Source organism: Austrofundulus limnaeus, unplaced genomic scaffold, assembly GCF_001266775.1.
Source record: "Austrofundulus limnaeus strain Quisiro unplaced genomic scaffold, Austrofundulus_limnaeus-1.0 Scaffold78, whole genome shotgun sequence".
In the NCBI taxonomy this organism is placed as follows: domain Eukaryota; kingdom Metazoa; phylum Chordata; class Actinopteri; order Cyprinodontiformes; family Rivulidae; genus Austrofundulus; species Austrofundulus limnaeus.
Genome location: NW_013952480.1, coordinates 1,784,117 through 1,801,752, shown reverse-complemented (window position 1 = coordinate 1,801,752; position 17,636 = coordinate 1,784,117). Strand labels below are relative to the sequence as shown.

Here is a 17,636-nt window from a genome sequence, read left to right as displayed (position 1 = left end):
GTATGTGTGTCCCTTCATAGGTCAGGTTTCTCTAAAAACAAGTTCCAAGCACAAAGCTCAAGGTAAGCATTTTCATGTCAAACCCCAGCAGTCCTATTTATTGTGTTTTTGTAGATTTTGCCAATTAGATTTTGCAAATTAGCATTAAAATTTTTTCCTCCCTGGAATCCACCCCGGATGATGGCATTGCATTTTGAGCTTCTCCATTTGTGCTTGTGTATGTGTTTGTGTGTATGTGTGTATGTGTGTCCCTTCATAGGTCAGGTTTCTCTAAAAACAAGTTCCAAGCACAAAGCTCAAGGTAAGCATTTTCATGTCAAACCCCAGCAGTCCTTTTTATTTCCTTAGCTCCGTTTCCCCTTTAAATCCAATTATAGAAGTTTTTCCGTCTCCTTGTTTTTTTCCTCTCACATCTTCTTGTCCTGAGTCCCGTTGATTCCTATAATTCCAGGTYGAAACATGTCTTCTTGCTTGAGCTGAGCCACAGAGGTCAACAGCGTTGCTCAAACCGTGTTCGGTGTTACTGTAAAACAGCCGGCCTGTCACGCTAACAAAACCTCCTCACGCTTTGTTTTGACACTGACTGTGTTTTTCTGTCAGATTATATCATCAAAAGACGCAGTGCTCTCTTTTTGCAGCTGCATGTTTCAGCCGAAACCATCTTAGGTTTTACTTACTCCTTGATCTTGCTGAAAGCGAAAGATTTTTTTGCCATACGGAGCAAGCTGAAACTGAACTCTGTGAGCTTAATGTTTGTCAAATTAAGCAGCTACACTGTCCTCCTTATTTTATAGTCTTGTTCATACACTTCATACATTTGGACACAGACAAATATATGATGCTTTAAACTTATAAAATACCATTTAAATGCATGTTTCTAAAGGAGAAATCCTCTGTAAACTAGCATGCATTTGTATTTGATAAAAAACTTGTTTGCACTTCATAAATGAGTCCCAATGTTTGTGAGTTTGTGTGATTTTTGAAAGCATTGCATTTTCTCTCCTGCCCCCCCTACTGGTGACATCAGGACACTGCAGTGGGACACAGACCCCTCTGTGCTGCAGCTGCAGGTGGATTCAGAGCTCGGGTACATCTTATTTTACTAGCTTTTTTTTCTTTTAAAGAAACTTGACTTTTAATCACTATAAAGTAGGGCTGGGTGGTATGACAGAAAAAATACAATGATTATTATAAGTATGATTAATATCAATAATTTTAAATTAGTTTTTCTGTTAGTAGTAGTCAGTAGTAAGTAGTTCTGAGCCACAGCAGTGAAACATTAAACTGTTACTTCACATGTTACTCAACAGGTTTTTAGCTTACCAAAGAGTGGGGTGAGTTAATCAAGCCTTTCCTCTGCCTACATCCCCCAGAATGCTGTTCATTTCTGCATAAGAGTCGACTGAAATTATCTACATTTTATTGGACCTTTTTTCTAGGGGAGGGAATCTTGTACCATCATAAGATTCGTCTCTGATTTTTGGGGCCATGATTTGATTCTAAATCGATTTTTCATTCAAAACTGATAATTTGAGCCCATTTGTCATGTTCTTAAAGTGCTTCATTTTCATTTTGCAAATCTTGCACACAGCGACGCTCGTGTCGAACTCCGACTCATTTACTAAAAAAWACAAAATGAGCCCAAATCTTTGCCTTCAATAAAGACAGGGCCGGTTGAATATCTCTGCTCTGTTTTTGTAGTTTCTTCTTTGTTTTAGTGCTTTCTGCACATGCATACGTTCCAGAACRTCAGGACGTCCCACGTAGTTACACAAGTGAGGCTGGCAGCCATAGGATTTGCTTTCTTTTTTTTTTTAAATTGATTTCCGTACATCTTAAATTAGTTCTGAATCATTGTGAGAATCACGATTCTGATGTGAATCACTTTTTTGGTGCCYCCCTTCTATTTGTAATGGTTATTGTTCTATCGTCCAGTCCTACTATAAAGATTAAATTTCACTTGTTGCTTTTTAAAATTTAAATCATTACTCTGTTTTTAGGACATTTCGGTGTTTCGCTATAGCATAGCAATGCTAATATGAAGGTTTTTCCTCTCAAACAGGCGCAAAATGCAAAGGCTGGGGGCCTCGAAGATCACACAGGTGGACTTCCTGCCCAAAGAGGTTGTCTCTTACWGCAAGGAGACACAGACGCCGTTCACTCATCTGTGTCAGGGTAAGCGCTCGTGCACGAGTGGCTGCGTGCGTGCGTATTTTACACACGAAGAATGTAAGGTTCATGTGAAAATGTGCATATTTGAGTCTCTGCAAGTGGGCGGTTCAGATGTGTGTAAAGCTGCAGCTGCTAAACACATCCATATGGTCTAAATGTGAGGTTTGACTCCTGCGCTGGAACACAGAGCACTGGTAGTTTAAAACATAAAGATCTAGAAGGTTTTGTTTTAGAAGATTGAATATTCAAAGGAAAGCAGTTGGCAGTGCTCCAATAAAATTAGTTTTAATTTTTTTTCCAGTAGTKTATGCAGGCATTTTTATTCAGAAATGGCTCGTTTGTGTGTTGGAATTTAAAATAAAGGACCAGTTCTCCACAAATTTAGGCTCAGACACACACACTCTCTCTATCATCTTCTTTATCTTCCTTCCTATTGCTGCCAACACAGCTGGCAGCCATGTGACTGGGAAGGGGCTGCACTTCCTGCTTCCTGTCATTATAATAGATGGTCTGGTGTTGATTCCACTGCCCCCTCCTTCCTCCTCCCCTTTACCAGAAACCACCGAGCACATACACACGTCTCTCCTGATCTGCATCCAAATGGCCTGCTTCGACTCCCCTCATTTCCTTAGCAAGGCCAGGAATAGATCATGTATTCAACAAGTGCGCATGCATCGACTTGTGTGTGTGTTGTAATACATGCATACACACATGTTAATTTATACATGTAACAGAATTGCAAACCGTTTGTCTTGGTTACTTTCATTTTCAAAGACTTAAATATGGTTGAAAAGGAGATAAAAGCCAATAACATGCTTTTTACGGGTGGAGGGATCTGGCCCCGCGTGTAAACAAACATGCTCTGCGACTGGTTAACGCCTGCAGCCATCCTACGTGTCGCTCCATTTAGATTTGTTTGTGTTCAGCCTCCGTGATGTTCAGGAGGTCTGCAAACATCTGGGAACCAGAGCGGAGTTGTGGCGCTCCGCTGGGAGGTGACCTCGGCCCCCAGGAGACCCTTCCTTTGCAGTCTACCACAAAGCTTGTGTGTCTAGAGGGAGAAAAAARAGAGAGAGAGGCAGCACCTGCCTGCTTTTCTGGCTGTGTGTTTGTTCATGCCTGTATTTTTTTTGTTGTCAATTTTTAGACAAAATTCATCTTTTTTTAGGCTGCAGGTTCTTTTTGTGCTTTGTCAATATSTTTACGTTTTCTCTTAAATGAAAACTCAGTTAATGCGTTCAAATGAACAAACTTTATGTTAAAAAGAGAATATTTTCTGCTTGAAACTTCCTTTTTTGTGTGTAAATACCAATAAGGATTTTTTTTTCAAAAGACTTGTTTCAGTAACACCTGGATGAGTTTCAGTTTGGAGTTTTTATCCAAATAATACAGTTTTTATTTCTATTTGTTGTCTTCAATGATTGTATTAGCTGCTAGCTGCCACTGGGTCTACATTTTTTAAAGATAAAATACAAGGATTAGAAGAATTCATATTAAAGTTGTAATTTAGCACAAATGAATATCAATGTGATAGTTAAAAAATGGCAGACAAGCCTGGTCAGGGACTCTCCTCGTAAACTTTTGACCTTCTAATCTAGTTTTCCCTCATGCTAACCATGTCTGGCTGTGTATGTGTGTGTGTCTACGAGAGAGAGAGCTATGCTATTAGTTTTTCTGGAGCCTGATGTCAGTTTGATCAAATCAAATTTGATTTAATTTTGCTTTTGAACATGTTCTTGGATAATTGTGTTTTAAAGCCTCCATAAACTTTGCATGACTCCTACATTTTTCATTTTTCTCTTTGGCTATTATGATGTGTTGCTGTCTAAGTAGTTTTTTTCTTCTCCTTTCAGATGCTCGCTGATCTGTCTGTAACAAGTTTCTGTTGTCTCAGGCAATCGGATTAGCCCCAGTCACGGTTGGCTCCAGCTATTAACTTCTATTCCAATTGTTCTGAATGGACGGGCTTGTTGCGAGCAATGAATACTTTGTTTTTGTCTAAACACATGGCAGCAAAGCTAAGTGAGGAGCTGTGACTTTAACAAGAGCTAGAAAGGTCAAACAAAGTGTGTTGGGTTGTGTGAGTCTTTCAGTTTGTTGGACCAAACTAGCTTGACAGCCTTTGTTTTTACTTGTGGGAAAAATAAGAGAAGAGAAGATGGTTTTCAGCTTTGAAGGATGTTAGTTTGCCAGACATGTCTAATCAGTTTTACATTTCATAGTTGAGGTAATCAGAGTTTGGTTTAGGAGGCTTTACAGTTTAAACAATACGACCATCTTCCATGTTTACACAAAGGAACCTAGATGGAAAAAATGAACCTCCCTCAAAACTGGAAGAAACTTTAAAAAGAACAACTCAAATCCCAAAAATACAAGCAAAGTTCTACTCTGTATGAAAAGGGATCTGGAGGACTCTAGTTAGATAAATAATATCTRGTACAAAAATATATATACTGTTAGAATAAATTGACTTTACAGAAGCAGGAATTGTCACACTTTTCTGTCCTCACTTCGTGTCTATCAGTTGCTGAGGTGTGTAATGGAAAAATTAACTTAAGTACTTGGGTCTACCTCCTGGGTTCGGGTGTGTGCGGCCTCCATTAGGGGGTGGGTACATGTCCTGGACCTGGGGGGTATAGAGTGTGTATTGGGGGTGTGAGTGGAATGTGGCGTCCTTGTATGTCTTTGACTGAGTGGGGGTGAGGATGAGGGTGGGATGGTGCGATTGTGTATGTTTGGGTATTTGTCAGGCTGCGGTCTGGGCTGCCCCTCCTGCTGGTTTATCTGGGGGCCCACTGCTACTCGGCCCCCCGGTGGGGTGTGCGGCTGGCCGCCGGCGTGCTGGGGGTTCCCGGGGTCTGGGACTGGGTGCTGGGATGTGTGCCGGCCTGGCCTGGTGACTGCCTGTTGGGGCTCGGGGCCTCTGGCCCTGTCGGGCTTTGGCCTGGAGGGGGTGCGCCCTGGGGGCCCGGACCTCTGTGCCCTTTCCTTGATCTGCTCTGGTATGGTGGGTGCCGGTGGGGCCCATGAGTTTGTCGCTGCTGGCCAAGGGGGCTGTGCGTGTGGTCRCTGGGGGGACTCTCCCAGTTCTCCCTTATGGTCTGATCTGTGGGGTGGGTGGGCGGATCTTCCCGTGCGGGTGCCCCTTGGGGCTCTGCGCTCGGGATCCCTCTCGGGCCCTTGGGCTCTGGTCTTCCCTATGTCTGCCTCGTGTCTTGGGGGTTGGGTCTCTGGTCCTCCACAGTCACTATTAAATATTCCATTGGAGAAATCTTGTATATACACGCATGTTCACAACTGCTCACAAACAGGTGTTCTGATCCAGGGGTTCTGACTGGTCACTGAGTGTGTATATATGTCTATGTGTATATACGGACAATATTTATGAATGTAGGCATGTATGTATGTATGTATGTATATCTTTATATATGTATGGGTATGTGTATATTTTTATATATGCCCTCTTTGTATTTATCYATTTATTTTTCAGGTGAGTGGACAGATGTTGGGTGTGTGGTCCTGTGTTTTGTTGGTGTATATTTAATATACTCCTAATTGCTATTTCAGTCTTTCTATCTTTCTAATTACTTCTCTCTCTGTTTTTCTCTCTCTCTCTATTTTCTCTTCACAAAAAAAAACAACAAAAAAAAAAAACCATAATGGTGTGGAGAGGATGGCTATAAGGGGAGAAGGGAGGCCATCCAAAAAAAAGTACTTTAGTGTTACTAGCCGTTAGCTTAAGTAATCTTCTTGAGAATCTGCCATTTTACCATGTAACTTTTTAAGTTGTAGATTTTACTTTTATTTCGTACTTTTGCGTCTTCACTTAAAAATTTAACACTCATCGTAAAAAAAAGGTGTTTAATGCCGTTAAAAAAATGTCAAGTCATGTTAAGTTGAGTAAATGTAAAGCAATTTACTCAAYTTGGTTYAGTGTAGCTGACGTWACTTGGTTAAGTAAATTAAACACTTCATTTTTTAGMRYGTGTGTAAAAGTATGTTTACTTTCCTGAGTATTGTAAGCAGTTTTCTAACTTTTACTTAAGTACTTTTATTAGTGAAAGTCATTTTTACCCAAGTCATCTTCTGTTAAGGTATTTGTACCTTTACTTAGTTATTTTTATCAAGTACTTTATATACCTCAGTTTGAGTCCAACTCAGTTTGTAGTACTCAAAAAAAAAAACATTAAATACCTTCAGTGCACAGCGTAGTATAGGTTGCTGTGGAAAGTTGCCAGTAATATAGAAAATAAAAGAATTCAGGAYGGAAAAAATGGTAAAATTTAGGGAGAACTTTGTGCTCACCAGATGATAAAACTAAACAGAAGAAAGAGAGAGCTGAAGGAGAAGCATTAAGAGTCCACAACAGGATAAAGGAGCAGTTCTGGTGGTAAAGCAGTAATTGTTTTCAATGAACCACAAGGAGGTCCTCTGAGAGAAAACTGTTTGTATGTTTGGGTATAATTTGATATTACGACGCTGGAAAAACCCTTCTCAGAGTTAAAAGTTCAGGGGTTCAGGAGTTTAAAATAATATTTGTGTTATTATGCTAAACTTTGAGTCTGGCTTTTTTTTTCTCCTCTGAATTTGCAATATTTTCTAGCTCATTAGTTGCACAGCTCAAGATGGTCATGAATTCACTCCTTAAGTAAATTTACTGCAAAAGATGCTTTCTTTTTTATATTTAGTGGACTGCTAATGACTTTAAATTTGAAACAAACCTCACGCTCTGGCAGTACTCTGAAAAAAAAACATTTATACACATGTGCTGGAATAAATAAACAGAAACACATTCACAGAAATATATACATATAGACACCTCACATAACTTTTACATTTTTCCTAAACAGAGCAAGAACTCAAACTCTAAATTTATTAAATGATCTCGACCATTGGCAGCACAGTGGTCCAGTTTGAGTGTTTACTTTGGTGTTTCTCCCACAATCTCCCGAGTACATTAAACATCATTAAATAAGCCCCGAACTTTAGATTTATATCAACAGCTTTATAAAAAACAAGCGTGTTTACTCCAATAGGTCTGCTTTTTAAATGACCTCCAAAATGACTAGAATCCATGTCTGGGGCTCATTACAACAAGAGGTGAATAGTTTATATCGTTAGCTGAAGGCCTTTTTTATTTTTTATTTTTYTGGTAAATGGATTTATCTGGTGAAATATAATGAAACTATATAAGTCAGTGCAGGAACAATAAATTGGATTAATACAGTCATAAAGGATGAAACAGGCTTCTGTTTTCTTTTTTGTCTTATACATATACAACTCTTTGAGCTTTTAATTTGAAGAAAAAGTTCTGATTTTTAAAAAAGTTGGTTCTAGAGAAAGTTTATGAACAATGAGTATCTTACCTGGTGTAGATGGCTTCCTGAATAASCTCAGTTTGAAGAAATAGAGTTTGATTCTAATCAGTGGAGGTATATAAACTTGTAGGAGTGAGTCTGGACCATGTGACCGTGTGATCTGTTGTAGCAGCTGCAGTGCTAACCGGACTGAGCTAATATCCAGAAAAATAGCAACCATTAAGGACCGGTTATGTAAAACTATTAATGATAATATAAATGAAAATATTGTTAATATATTAGAGTGTATAATTTTTTAATGTAAATAAAAATGTCAGAAAGCTGTGTGAGTTATGGATTTACCAACAGAATAGAAACAGGATAACATCTTTTTCACGAGTAAGCAGATTTTATCTTGTTTACCTCAAAGTGGATGTGATCTGACCAGGACTGAAGCTAATAATGTAACAATTTAAAATTAAAAATAAATTTATGAAGCCAATCTTATCACTGTTAATTACTGAATTGGTTAGCAGTTGTTAGCTTCTGTAGCATATATTACTATACAATGTTAAGCACAAATTATTAAATATTAAGCTGGTTTTGCCTCTGATTTATGTACACAGTATCAAAAAATATTATATTAAATATACATAACTATTTTTAKGTCTGCCCTGTTGAGAAGATGGTTAGCCAATATCAGTAGAGACAAGTTTCATCCTAAAGTATCACCATTACTGCAGTGGACACTTTTTAAAATGTCGATGGGTAAATATTTATTATTATTTTTATTATTTATGACAGGTAAGAAATAATAAATTTACTTTATTACTAGTTGAAGGCAAAATTATTCAACTAGCTAAAAGTCTAAGGTATTGACTGATTTCAGATCTGGTTTAGATCATTGTTACATACAGTATAAATGATATATTTTCTTGTATGCATCTAGCTGTTTTACATGAATGTTGAATGAAATTAATATAATTAGCAATTATATTAATTTATTGCAAAAATAATGCAAATTTTTTGAGACACAGATGCAGTTACAGTATTTAGCTCTGACGGCTGTGTACTGTCGCCCTGTTTGGTCACCATTTTTGCTCTGATGTCACAGAAGCTAACTGTGGACAGGATAGGCTGGACTCACTCTAGGGTTATTTAACTCCATGTTCTAACCAGATTGAGGCCAGCTGTTGGCATAACAATGACGAAAAATGTTCTTAATAAGGTATATATTATACTTGGTTGTTTATTATTCTTTGTGGTGTTGTAGGAAACCATGGGAAAATATTAATTGCGTATTGTCCACTTTAAGGGACAGTAATCTGATACAAGAAGGGCAACCACTGCCGCTTGTTTGTTTTACTCTCAGATTTTTGAGCAATGATGGATTCAAACAGAAGCATGACATAACAGAGTCAAATACGTAAAAGTGAGTTTGTGTGTTTTCTGATGCAAGGTTTGCAAAAATCTTAGTAGAGAATAGCCAATAGGTTAAATTTTGTCACATGTCTGCAAAAAAAATCCCAGTTAATGTTTGACTTATTGCCATAAGGTAACTTTTTTTGTAATTCTACTGAACTGAATATATATACAGTATTTATGCTCACATGTGTTTTTCAGATCTGACAGCCTTTTCTCTTAAACTCCTGTAGTGTTTCCTTTCATACGTTCACAATCATCTTCATAAAAAAACCTGCTGTCAAAAGGGCAAAGCCTTCACTTCTGTTTTACGTTGCACATCTGATTCAGAGTCCAACACGGTTTCTTTCAAAATGATCAAGGCTGTTAAAACTCAGAAAACCCATAGATGTTAGAAGGRAAAAAAGGCTTTTCTGTGCCTAAGGTATTCCAAGCAAGTCCCAGATGATTGCGATTTTCTCCTATGATCACCGAATAATAAGGTACAYGAACCTTACTTCATCTTCCTCCCTCTGTTTTTTTTCTTTCCTCTGCAAAATGGCCGTCATTCAAAATAATATTTGTCATCTGATGAGTGCTTGAGAGGAACAGAAATACAGCTTCATGTTTCTCTTTTTCCTCAATCAACCTTCTCATGTTCTTCTTTTCGGTTTGCGTTTTGTTGAACTTGACTTTTTTGACATTGTAGCCCCCTCCTCATTATGTGTGTGTGTGCGCGTGTTTTCATACATGTGTAAAGCACGAGTGGGTTTTTTAACGTTTGCCTGGGTGGTCTCCGCTCTAAGATCTCTTCGAATCTCCAGGGGGTTTTATGTGAAACGGTGCACCGCTTCAGCTCGCCCTCAGCTCACAGAAGTGTTTTGGTTTAACGTTTGCGGACACTTTATATGACAAAGTTAAGCTCCTTCTTACAKTCTGAATCTAAAAATGTGCAGAAAAAAAAATCCAAAAACATATAAACTCCAAACATTTTCAAAGAAAAAACTATTTCATTTACCGGCATATAAACTTTRTTAGAATTGTTAAAAATATTTGAAATTATTTTATTATTCTAATCCAACTAATTTAACTCAGAGTTTGCGTGTTCTCCCCGTGCACATATGGGTGTTTCTGGGTGCTCCTGTTTTGTCTCAAACCAAAATCATACACGTGTGACTTAACACATCAAACTGAGGATTAAGTCCAGTTTGGTCAAAACGATTTTCAGATTCCTGCTTTTTAAGTTTTCCCACCTGGTTCATCCTGATCATGAGCGATTCCAGAGATACGCCTTGATTTGTCTTTCTAATCAGGATAACTCATTGATATTTGGTCTGAATCCTAATTTTAGGTTATTCTAATGTTGGGTTGTTGAGATTATTTTAAAGAGGAAACCTCAAACAATATTTGGAGATTAAGATTTCCCATCTGAAAAGACAATAAAAGCTTTGCTAGCTCACAAGAAAAATGGCAAAAATGTAAAGTTTTTCTTCTCAAAATCATGTTTTTTGTAGCTGAAAAGATTATATTTCAGATAATTAATTTAAACAAAACTAAAGTATTGATCCTTTATAGTTTGTTGTACTATAGATGCCTGTTTCTCCACAAAACACTTTGAATCTCCTCCCTTACATGTGATGGGTCACGTATTAGGCTCATTCATACTTGTAAGTATAAATGTTTTTTTTTTTGTTTATTTGCGACAGACTTTGCACCTGTCCGAGGTGTACCCCAACATCACGCACAGCGGTTGCGGGAAATAGGCACCCTCCAGACCCAGAAAGGAGAAACGGGTAAATAAAATAAATAAATAAATAAATAACTGGATGATTTCTAGGTTTTACTGTCAGAAGCATAACGCAGCTTGTGAAGCAGACATACAGTTCGTTGTTTCTCCAGCAGGGAGCACTCTTGACACATCTACCGCTTCACCAACAAGAAATGATAGTTGTTTTATGAGATTTCGGCATAAAAACGTAATTGAATTAGAGTGCTATAAACAATTACAGTTTATCATCTAATCTCCATCATGTGCTGCATTTGTTAGGCTTAATTAATTCAACAAAATCAGTTTGGTTTAGGTGGTGGTGCCGCAACACTCGAGCCTCTGTAAACACTTTTTTGTCTATTTTCATAGAACCTGGAAAGATTTGACCTTTTGCTGGCCTATAAAAAATATCTATGCCCTGTATTACTGTAAAACAAAACAAAACACCTTTGTCATCGGAGTGGGAAACGTAGACCACCAATCAGCATCCAAGCCACACACACACACACAGCTGCAGATCTGCCTTAGTGACACAAATACCAGCTCAGATGACGTGATGAAAAGTGAGTCTGTGCCACAATAGTTATTTATTTATTTATTTTTATAAGAGATTTTCTTTCTTTTGGTACCTCTCTCCTCCATGACTGTTTTTTTTTTTACAGTTTGGAAAGTTTGAAGTCATGGGTTTTAATCAGGGCCCTGCGGTGGGGCTCGGAGCATGGCATGGCACGGCCACGTTGGTTCGTTTTAAAGCTGTGGGTCTGGGTCGAGGCCAAGTCTGGGTGGCACTGGTAGGGAAAAAAAGGTGTGGGGGCGGGGGGTTGGAGGAGGGGGTGGGCATCCTGGACAGAGAGAAAATGAGTGAGCATCTAGCGGCCCACAGCACTCTGCAAAGTTTGCCACAGACCCTTGAAGGACGGTACAGGCTGCGTTAATGAAAAGTGTGGGCTCCCGTGTGTGTTTATGGTCCGGGCTTGGGTCTGCGCAGACACACACACACGTATACAAAGTTTGATCAGTGTGTGGAAGTGTGGTGAAGAGATGCATTAATCTAAATCCTGCTGTGGGTTTTAGCTTTGCCGGTTTTACATCAAGTCCTGCTGCTAATGTGTTGGTACGGGGGGGAGGGGAATAGTTTTACCCCCACTGTGGCAATCATGACTTGATGAACCATGATGAATTTTAAATATTATTTTCTACTAAAATAAATGAAAAGGAGCAGAAAAAAAGAGAGTAAAACCAACAAATCAAGTTTGGAAGATTATTACTGCCTGACTTTTTATGCATTTACACTTTGTCCTAAATAAAATCCTGGGCTACTTCATTGGGGGAAAAAAGTTATTTTATAAGCAATTTCCTGAAGTCTTTCATCATCGTAGTACGGATGGATCTAGAGGTCAACCAGTGTGGGTTTGCAATATCCAGTGCTGTTTAAAAAAAAAATCAAGAACGTAATTATTCATATAAAACCAGCTAGATTAAAAAGATCGAAACCAATTGAACACATTTCTGCAAATTCTAAGAGTAGGGAATTAAATAATCAATATTAAGGATAATATGACGTTCAAAGCCTTACAAGCACCCTTCTAGGTTTAAAAAAATTAAAGCCTTGCCATTTTCCCCTTGTAGAGAAAATGTTTCTACAAAAGTTAGCATAATAATCTGAAGAACTTCCTTTGAGGTCTGCCACTGTTGTGCCAAAAAAAGCATTCCCGCCATAAAAGGCACCTTTTGCTGTTTGATTGACACAAGGGTGGAGTGTCACGTGTAACAACACTGTAATGCCCACACGTGTATTTTCCTGTTAACCCTTGTAGTACGTTCAGACCTGGCCAATGTCTTATACATGTTTTTAAAAAAATTGGCAATAATCGGCCTAATCAATCGGCAAACGTGTGATATCTGTTCAAGAAGTTACAGCCGTGATGTCCGTCTTGCATACGTAAAAGATCAGCAAGATTCCCTGAGCAGGTCAGACTGCCCTCTCACCTCGCAGAAAAATATCTGCTCGACTTCACAAAATGGGTTGCTCCAAACCTGCAATTTTCCTTCCTACCTGACTAACACAGGTCCCTAAAATGTTTGCAGTGTTTTTCTGCGCTCAGACAAAGAGAATGGGTGGTTTAACTGTCAAACAAACAAACAAACAAACAAACAAAAAAAACCCACAAGTAATATTCAGCAGATTTACTGAAAACCCAAGGACTACATGCATAAATAAATAAATCAATGTTTTACACTATTAGCAGAAACAAAACAGCACCATAATTTCAAGACTTGTAAAATTATTGTCATTTTTTAAATAAATTTTCAAGACACTGGGCTTCCAAACAATAATTTACTGGAGGTGAGATGTAAACAATGTGGAGAATTCCCCTCGGGTCAGTTGTAATGAGTTTAGAGGTGATGGAGTTGCACTGCAAATGTGTGTGTGTGTGTGTGTTGTGCCTTTGTCTAAAAATAAGTGTGTGTGTGTCATGCCAGGGCCACATTAGAGGAGGCTTTTAAGTCTTGTTGACCTCCTCCTACTCCCTCTGCTCCATGCTTGTGTTGTGGTCTTCCTAGCAGCCAGCGGCTCAGAACCCCTGCAAACTTTGTATTTCCATCTGAATGTCTATATAATGTTGTAGAATTATTCCCAGTGTGGGGGGACGCACGGAAATCTTGCAAGATCCCCCCCTTGCTAGGTTTCCTCGCTTTCATATCAGCATTTTTTCTCCTTCTCTGTGGCTGATACAATAAGATTTCCCCCCAAAATTACGAGTTCTGTCAACTTTGATTGCGTGACTCATTTTAGTCATCTCTGTGCCGCTGTGATAAATCCGCAGCTCTGCCCCCATGCTGTAGCTGGAACCCAGTCTCATCCTCCCTGTTACACCAACACCCACAGCTCTTTGATAACTCCGCCAGTCGCTCCAAGGATTCTCTTAACACATTTCAACACTCTAGCTTTAAGTCTGGATTGAGTTCAGAATAAAAAAAACCTAGCTGATGCTTTGATCCTTAACAAACAACACACATCATTGCTCTGACACACCATGCCATTGTGCTTCATGTACTAGCCAAAGAGGAACAGAAGACAGCATATATCTTTTATATGCTGTCAGTATCCTTTATTTTTTTCTCTCTTCACACGCTCAGTGGTAACCTCCAACTGTGAAATAATACAAAATGTTTAAGCTAATGAAACTCCCAGCAGTTGATCAGTCTTCATTAAGACTATTTTTACTTTAATCCACAAACATATCAGCCCATTACTCTCACCTGAATTACTCCACTCTTTCGCTGTCATTAGAATTTGCTCGACGTGGTGAAAACTTGAAGAGTTAATTAGCTTCTATAGTGTAGCTGGTTGCATTATGTTTCCACATCACCTCACTAAAATCCATTGCTGTGGCATTGTTTCAGTAAGACCCCCTTTGCTTGGGATAATGATCCCACAATGGCAAAAAAAAAAAAAAAAATTAAAAAAAAAAAAAAAATACGGCAGCCAAAATATGGAATGTCTTTGCAGAGAGCATGTTAACATAATAGGCTCGCTGTTATGTGAGATAAGTTGTAGGTTGTGGAGGTTTTATTGAGGTCCTAGGTGGAGCATGGGGAACCATGGCATGGGGCCTGTATTAACTAGTGTAGCTTGGTCATCAAGAAGATGAAGTAGGACTGACCACGTTGGCCTCATTACTGATCATGATGAGGTCATAAAAATCTAGCAGTCTTGATATCTTCCACGGTAAGATCATGTTAGCGTAATGGGATCTTCTAGCATGTAGCTGCATTCTKACAGTCTGTCATCCCAGAAAGGATTTATAAAATGCATTTCAGGTTCAGGAGACTGTATTTATATTCTTAATGTCTATTTGCATTAGGCTTGTGTGGTATGATGGTACTGTGATGTTTAGTGGTATTGAAATATGGTGACTGCCATTAAAAATGATGACCGTATATTAACCCTCTGGAGCCTAGTCACATGACCCATTTAAAACATTCTAGCCAGAAAGTTACACCTCTCTTATACTGTTTTAATTTTTGTTGGAAGTAGAGACTTCAAATTATGCATCCGTTTTTAAATTGTGTTGGTATACCAAACAAAACCAGTTATGATAAATAGTATACGCCACTTTTTTTTCTGGACATGCGGCAGGCAGCAGGAAACACRGTAACGAAAAAAAAGCTCAGTTCTCCGTCAGTCTCATCGTTCTCCTAAGCCAACAAAACATAACCCTCCTGACCTCTTTTCTGACTGAGGAATAGATTGATTTGACAAGTGCCAAAAAATCTGCAGGAAGAAGAAAATTAAAAGATGCGATAGCTGAATGAAGTTCGGCAAAGATGCAGACATGGTGATGGGGTAGTAAATAACTCAAAACACTATAGACGATACCCCCACCCTGTTAATACCTTATGCTGCAGTGTTATCTAAAGATACTATGAAAAAAATCAATACTACCCAACCCTAATATGCATGGTTTGTAAATCTGAAASTAGCTTCAAACATCACCTGCAGGAAACATGTCAACTGGGTAAGTCARCCTTAAATGTGACCTTGAACATGTTTGCGTTCACCCTGCAAAAATAATGTGGTCTTATGTGTCTTAAACTACCTCTCTATGGTGTCATCCTGTCAACTTGTGATGAAGAAACCTGAAGTACAATCATGGCCAGTGCAAAGATAGTGCTTGCTCTGTCACACGTTGTTAACACATTGATATTAAAAGATACATGGGGTGACTGTGGCAGAGTGGTTAGGGGACTCGTCCTGGAACCAGAAGATCACCGGTTTGATCCCCCATCCAGCTGTCTCAGTTGTTGTGTCCTTGGGCAAGATACTTAACCCCAATACCTCTAATGTGCATCCCATCAGCGTATGAATGTGATTGGCACTATTAGTCTCCAAAGTTGATTGTACATGTTAGCTTTGTAGGAGATCTGGTAGAGTGCTGTGTGGATGGTTAAATGAGGGCACAGACTGAAGTGTGAAGCACTTTGAGTGTCCTGGTTGGGTAGAAAGGCGCTATACAAGTACAGTCCATTTACTATTTACATTATTAGCATATTTTCTATATAAAGTAGCAACAATAATCCAAAGTACCAAAGGTGAAATTATGTTGTGTTATTGCAGACATACAAGCTGCTCAGTTAAGTTTTCCACATTTCTTTTTTCAACTAAAAGACGAAGATGAGACTTTCCTAAATGTGTGCATACGTTTGTCCATTTTGACACTTTTACACACCTATGTTTGTCCGTATGTACCATATATCTCCACTGTCCACGCTATGTAGACATACCTGCTGAGCTGTTTGGAATTGACTTGGGCTGGTCAGCATGAGTAAGCAGCCAGTGGGAAGATTGAAGCAGCCAGATGCAGAGGTTTGGGCTACCGAAGATATCATTACCCCAAGCATGTAGTCGACCAAAACAGGAGCCCCCAAGTGGAGTTTCATCAAGGTGGACCCCCACCCGTGTTGAGGGGGAGTGTACCAGTTAAACGGTCGTCCTGCAGTGAGGAGAGGTATTAAGCGGCAGGTGGAAAGAAAACGCATCTCGTGACTGGAATGAGGTGGGAGAAAAAAAAGTGTGCAGATACTCACAGGCTGGCAGACACATTCACACTGTGAAATTGTCTCTTATATTTCCTTTTACTGCTGCTTTTACAACGCAATAGGAAACCATGTAGTGCCTCTCCATGTGTTGACTTGATTGCTTTACATAAAATTTCTGATTTGTCGTTTCTTTTTCTTTTTTTTCGAGTCAGTTTTCGCCTTGCTTTTAGCGCTCATAAAAACATATCTGAAAAGTTCCACTCAAAGGAAATAGTGGGGATATTTTTGGTGCAGGACTTTGACAGAACAAGTTGATGCATGGCCATTGGCAGGGACATCAGCAGTATCTTCATACGGGAATTGGACCGTCTCCCCTCAGTGAGGTAACCCATAAACCATGAATCATGCTCCTTTGCTCCAGACTCCTGCGGTCCCAGGGTCTGACAGTTTGACCACTTCTCAATGTGGTCTCCCTCCTCTCCTCACGCTCCTCCCATCCCCATCACCACACATTCCAACCACCGGACCAGTCACGTAAGGTCAAACAAATAAAGTGGACTAGCAGTTGTGTATTAAGCACCTTCTTTCAAGACTCTACATTGGAAAACGATACATCTACTTAAAACTCAGCATGGAGAATAAAAAAAGAAGACTGTAAATAAGGGTTTACCTGTACTTTTTACTTCATTCACGTGTTTGTTGAAGCAACTCATGGAGCTGCTTTGGCAGTCTGCCTGTCTGTTCCTCTCTGGTCTTTCTTCTCCAAACCAGTGGGTCACTGGTGTTTGGATCTGTTCTCCTCGTTGTTAACCACCAACTTGGATAGAACCCCAACTCTATGCTTAGTCATTTATTATGCACACACAGTATGAAAATTGAAGTCATACATCAAGCATGCTTTGCTGAAAGGAGAGTTTTTTTTTGAAAAAGCAGACATGGAATAGAAAGGATGTACTGAGACCCAATATCATGAGTAAGTTAGGGCCAGGATTTATTATTCTAATGATAATAAAGTGAATGGAGTAATCACCGGTTGCAGTTGTAGTTTCAGCGTTTTGAAGTGCAGCAGTGAGTTTATCAAAAGCTTAGCGGAGCGGGAGTGATAAATGGACAGTTCATCCGGTGCAAGAGTGGCCCTTGAGCGAGTGGTTTTAACAGTGCCCCGGGCCACACTCCAGCTGAGTTAAACACACTCCGATGTGTGTGTGTGTGTGTGTGTGTGTGTGTGTGTGCGCGCAAAAGCCAGACATGACATTTCTGAGGGTGTGATGTAGTCACTTCCTCCCACTGGACTGAGCAACTGTTGTCAGCTTGACCCTGCCAGTTAACCCCTCGCCACCCCTGGCACGGCGGGTGAGGGTTCCGCTGCTGTGCGTTTGGGCCGCAGAGAAAGGCAGATTGTGTGTGTGTGTGTGTGTGTGTGTGTGTGTGTGTGTGTGTGTGTGTGTGTGTGT

General features: G+C 39.4%; 1 protein-coding gene across 2 annotated transcripts in view; it reads left to right on the top strand.

The window, feature by feature from the left end:
• The window catches only part of dync1i1a (dynein cytoplasmic 1 intermediate chain 1a), a 72,346-nt gene that overhangs the window by 4,924 nt on the left and 49,786 nt on the right, over positions 1–17,636 (top strand). For both annotated transcript variants that reach the window (XM_014011251.1, XM_014011250.1), the window contains exons 6-8: positions 260–301; positions 1,028–1,087; positions 2,063–2,175. In XM_014011251.1, the coding sequence (XP_013866705.1) occupies positions 260–301; positions 1,028–1,087; positions 2,063–2,175 (215 nt within the window). The remainder of the gene's footprint in view (positions 1–259; positions 302–1,027; positions 1,088–2,062; positions 2,176–17,636) is intronic.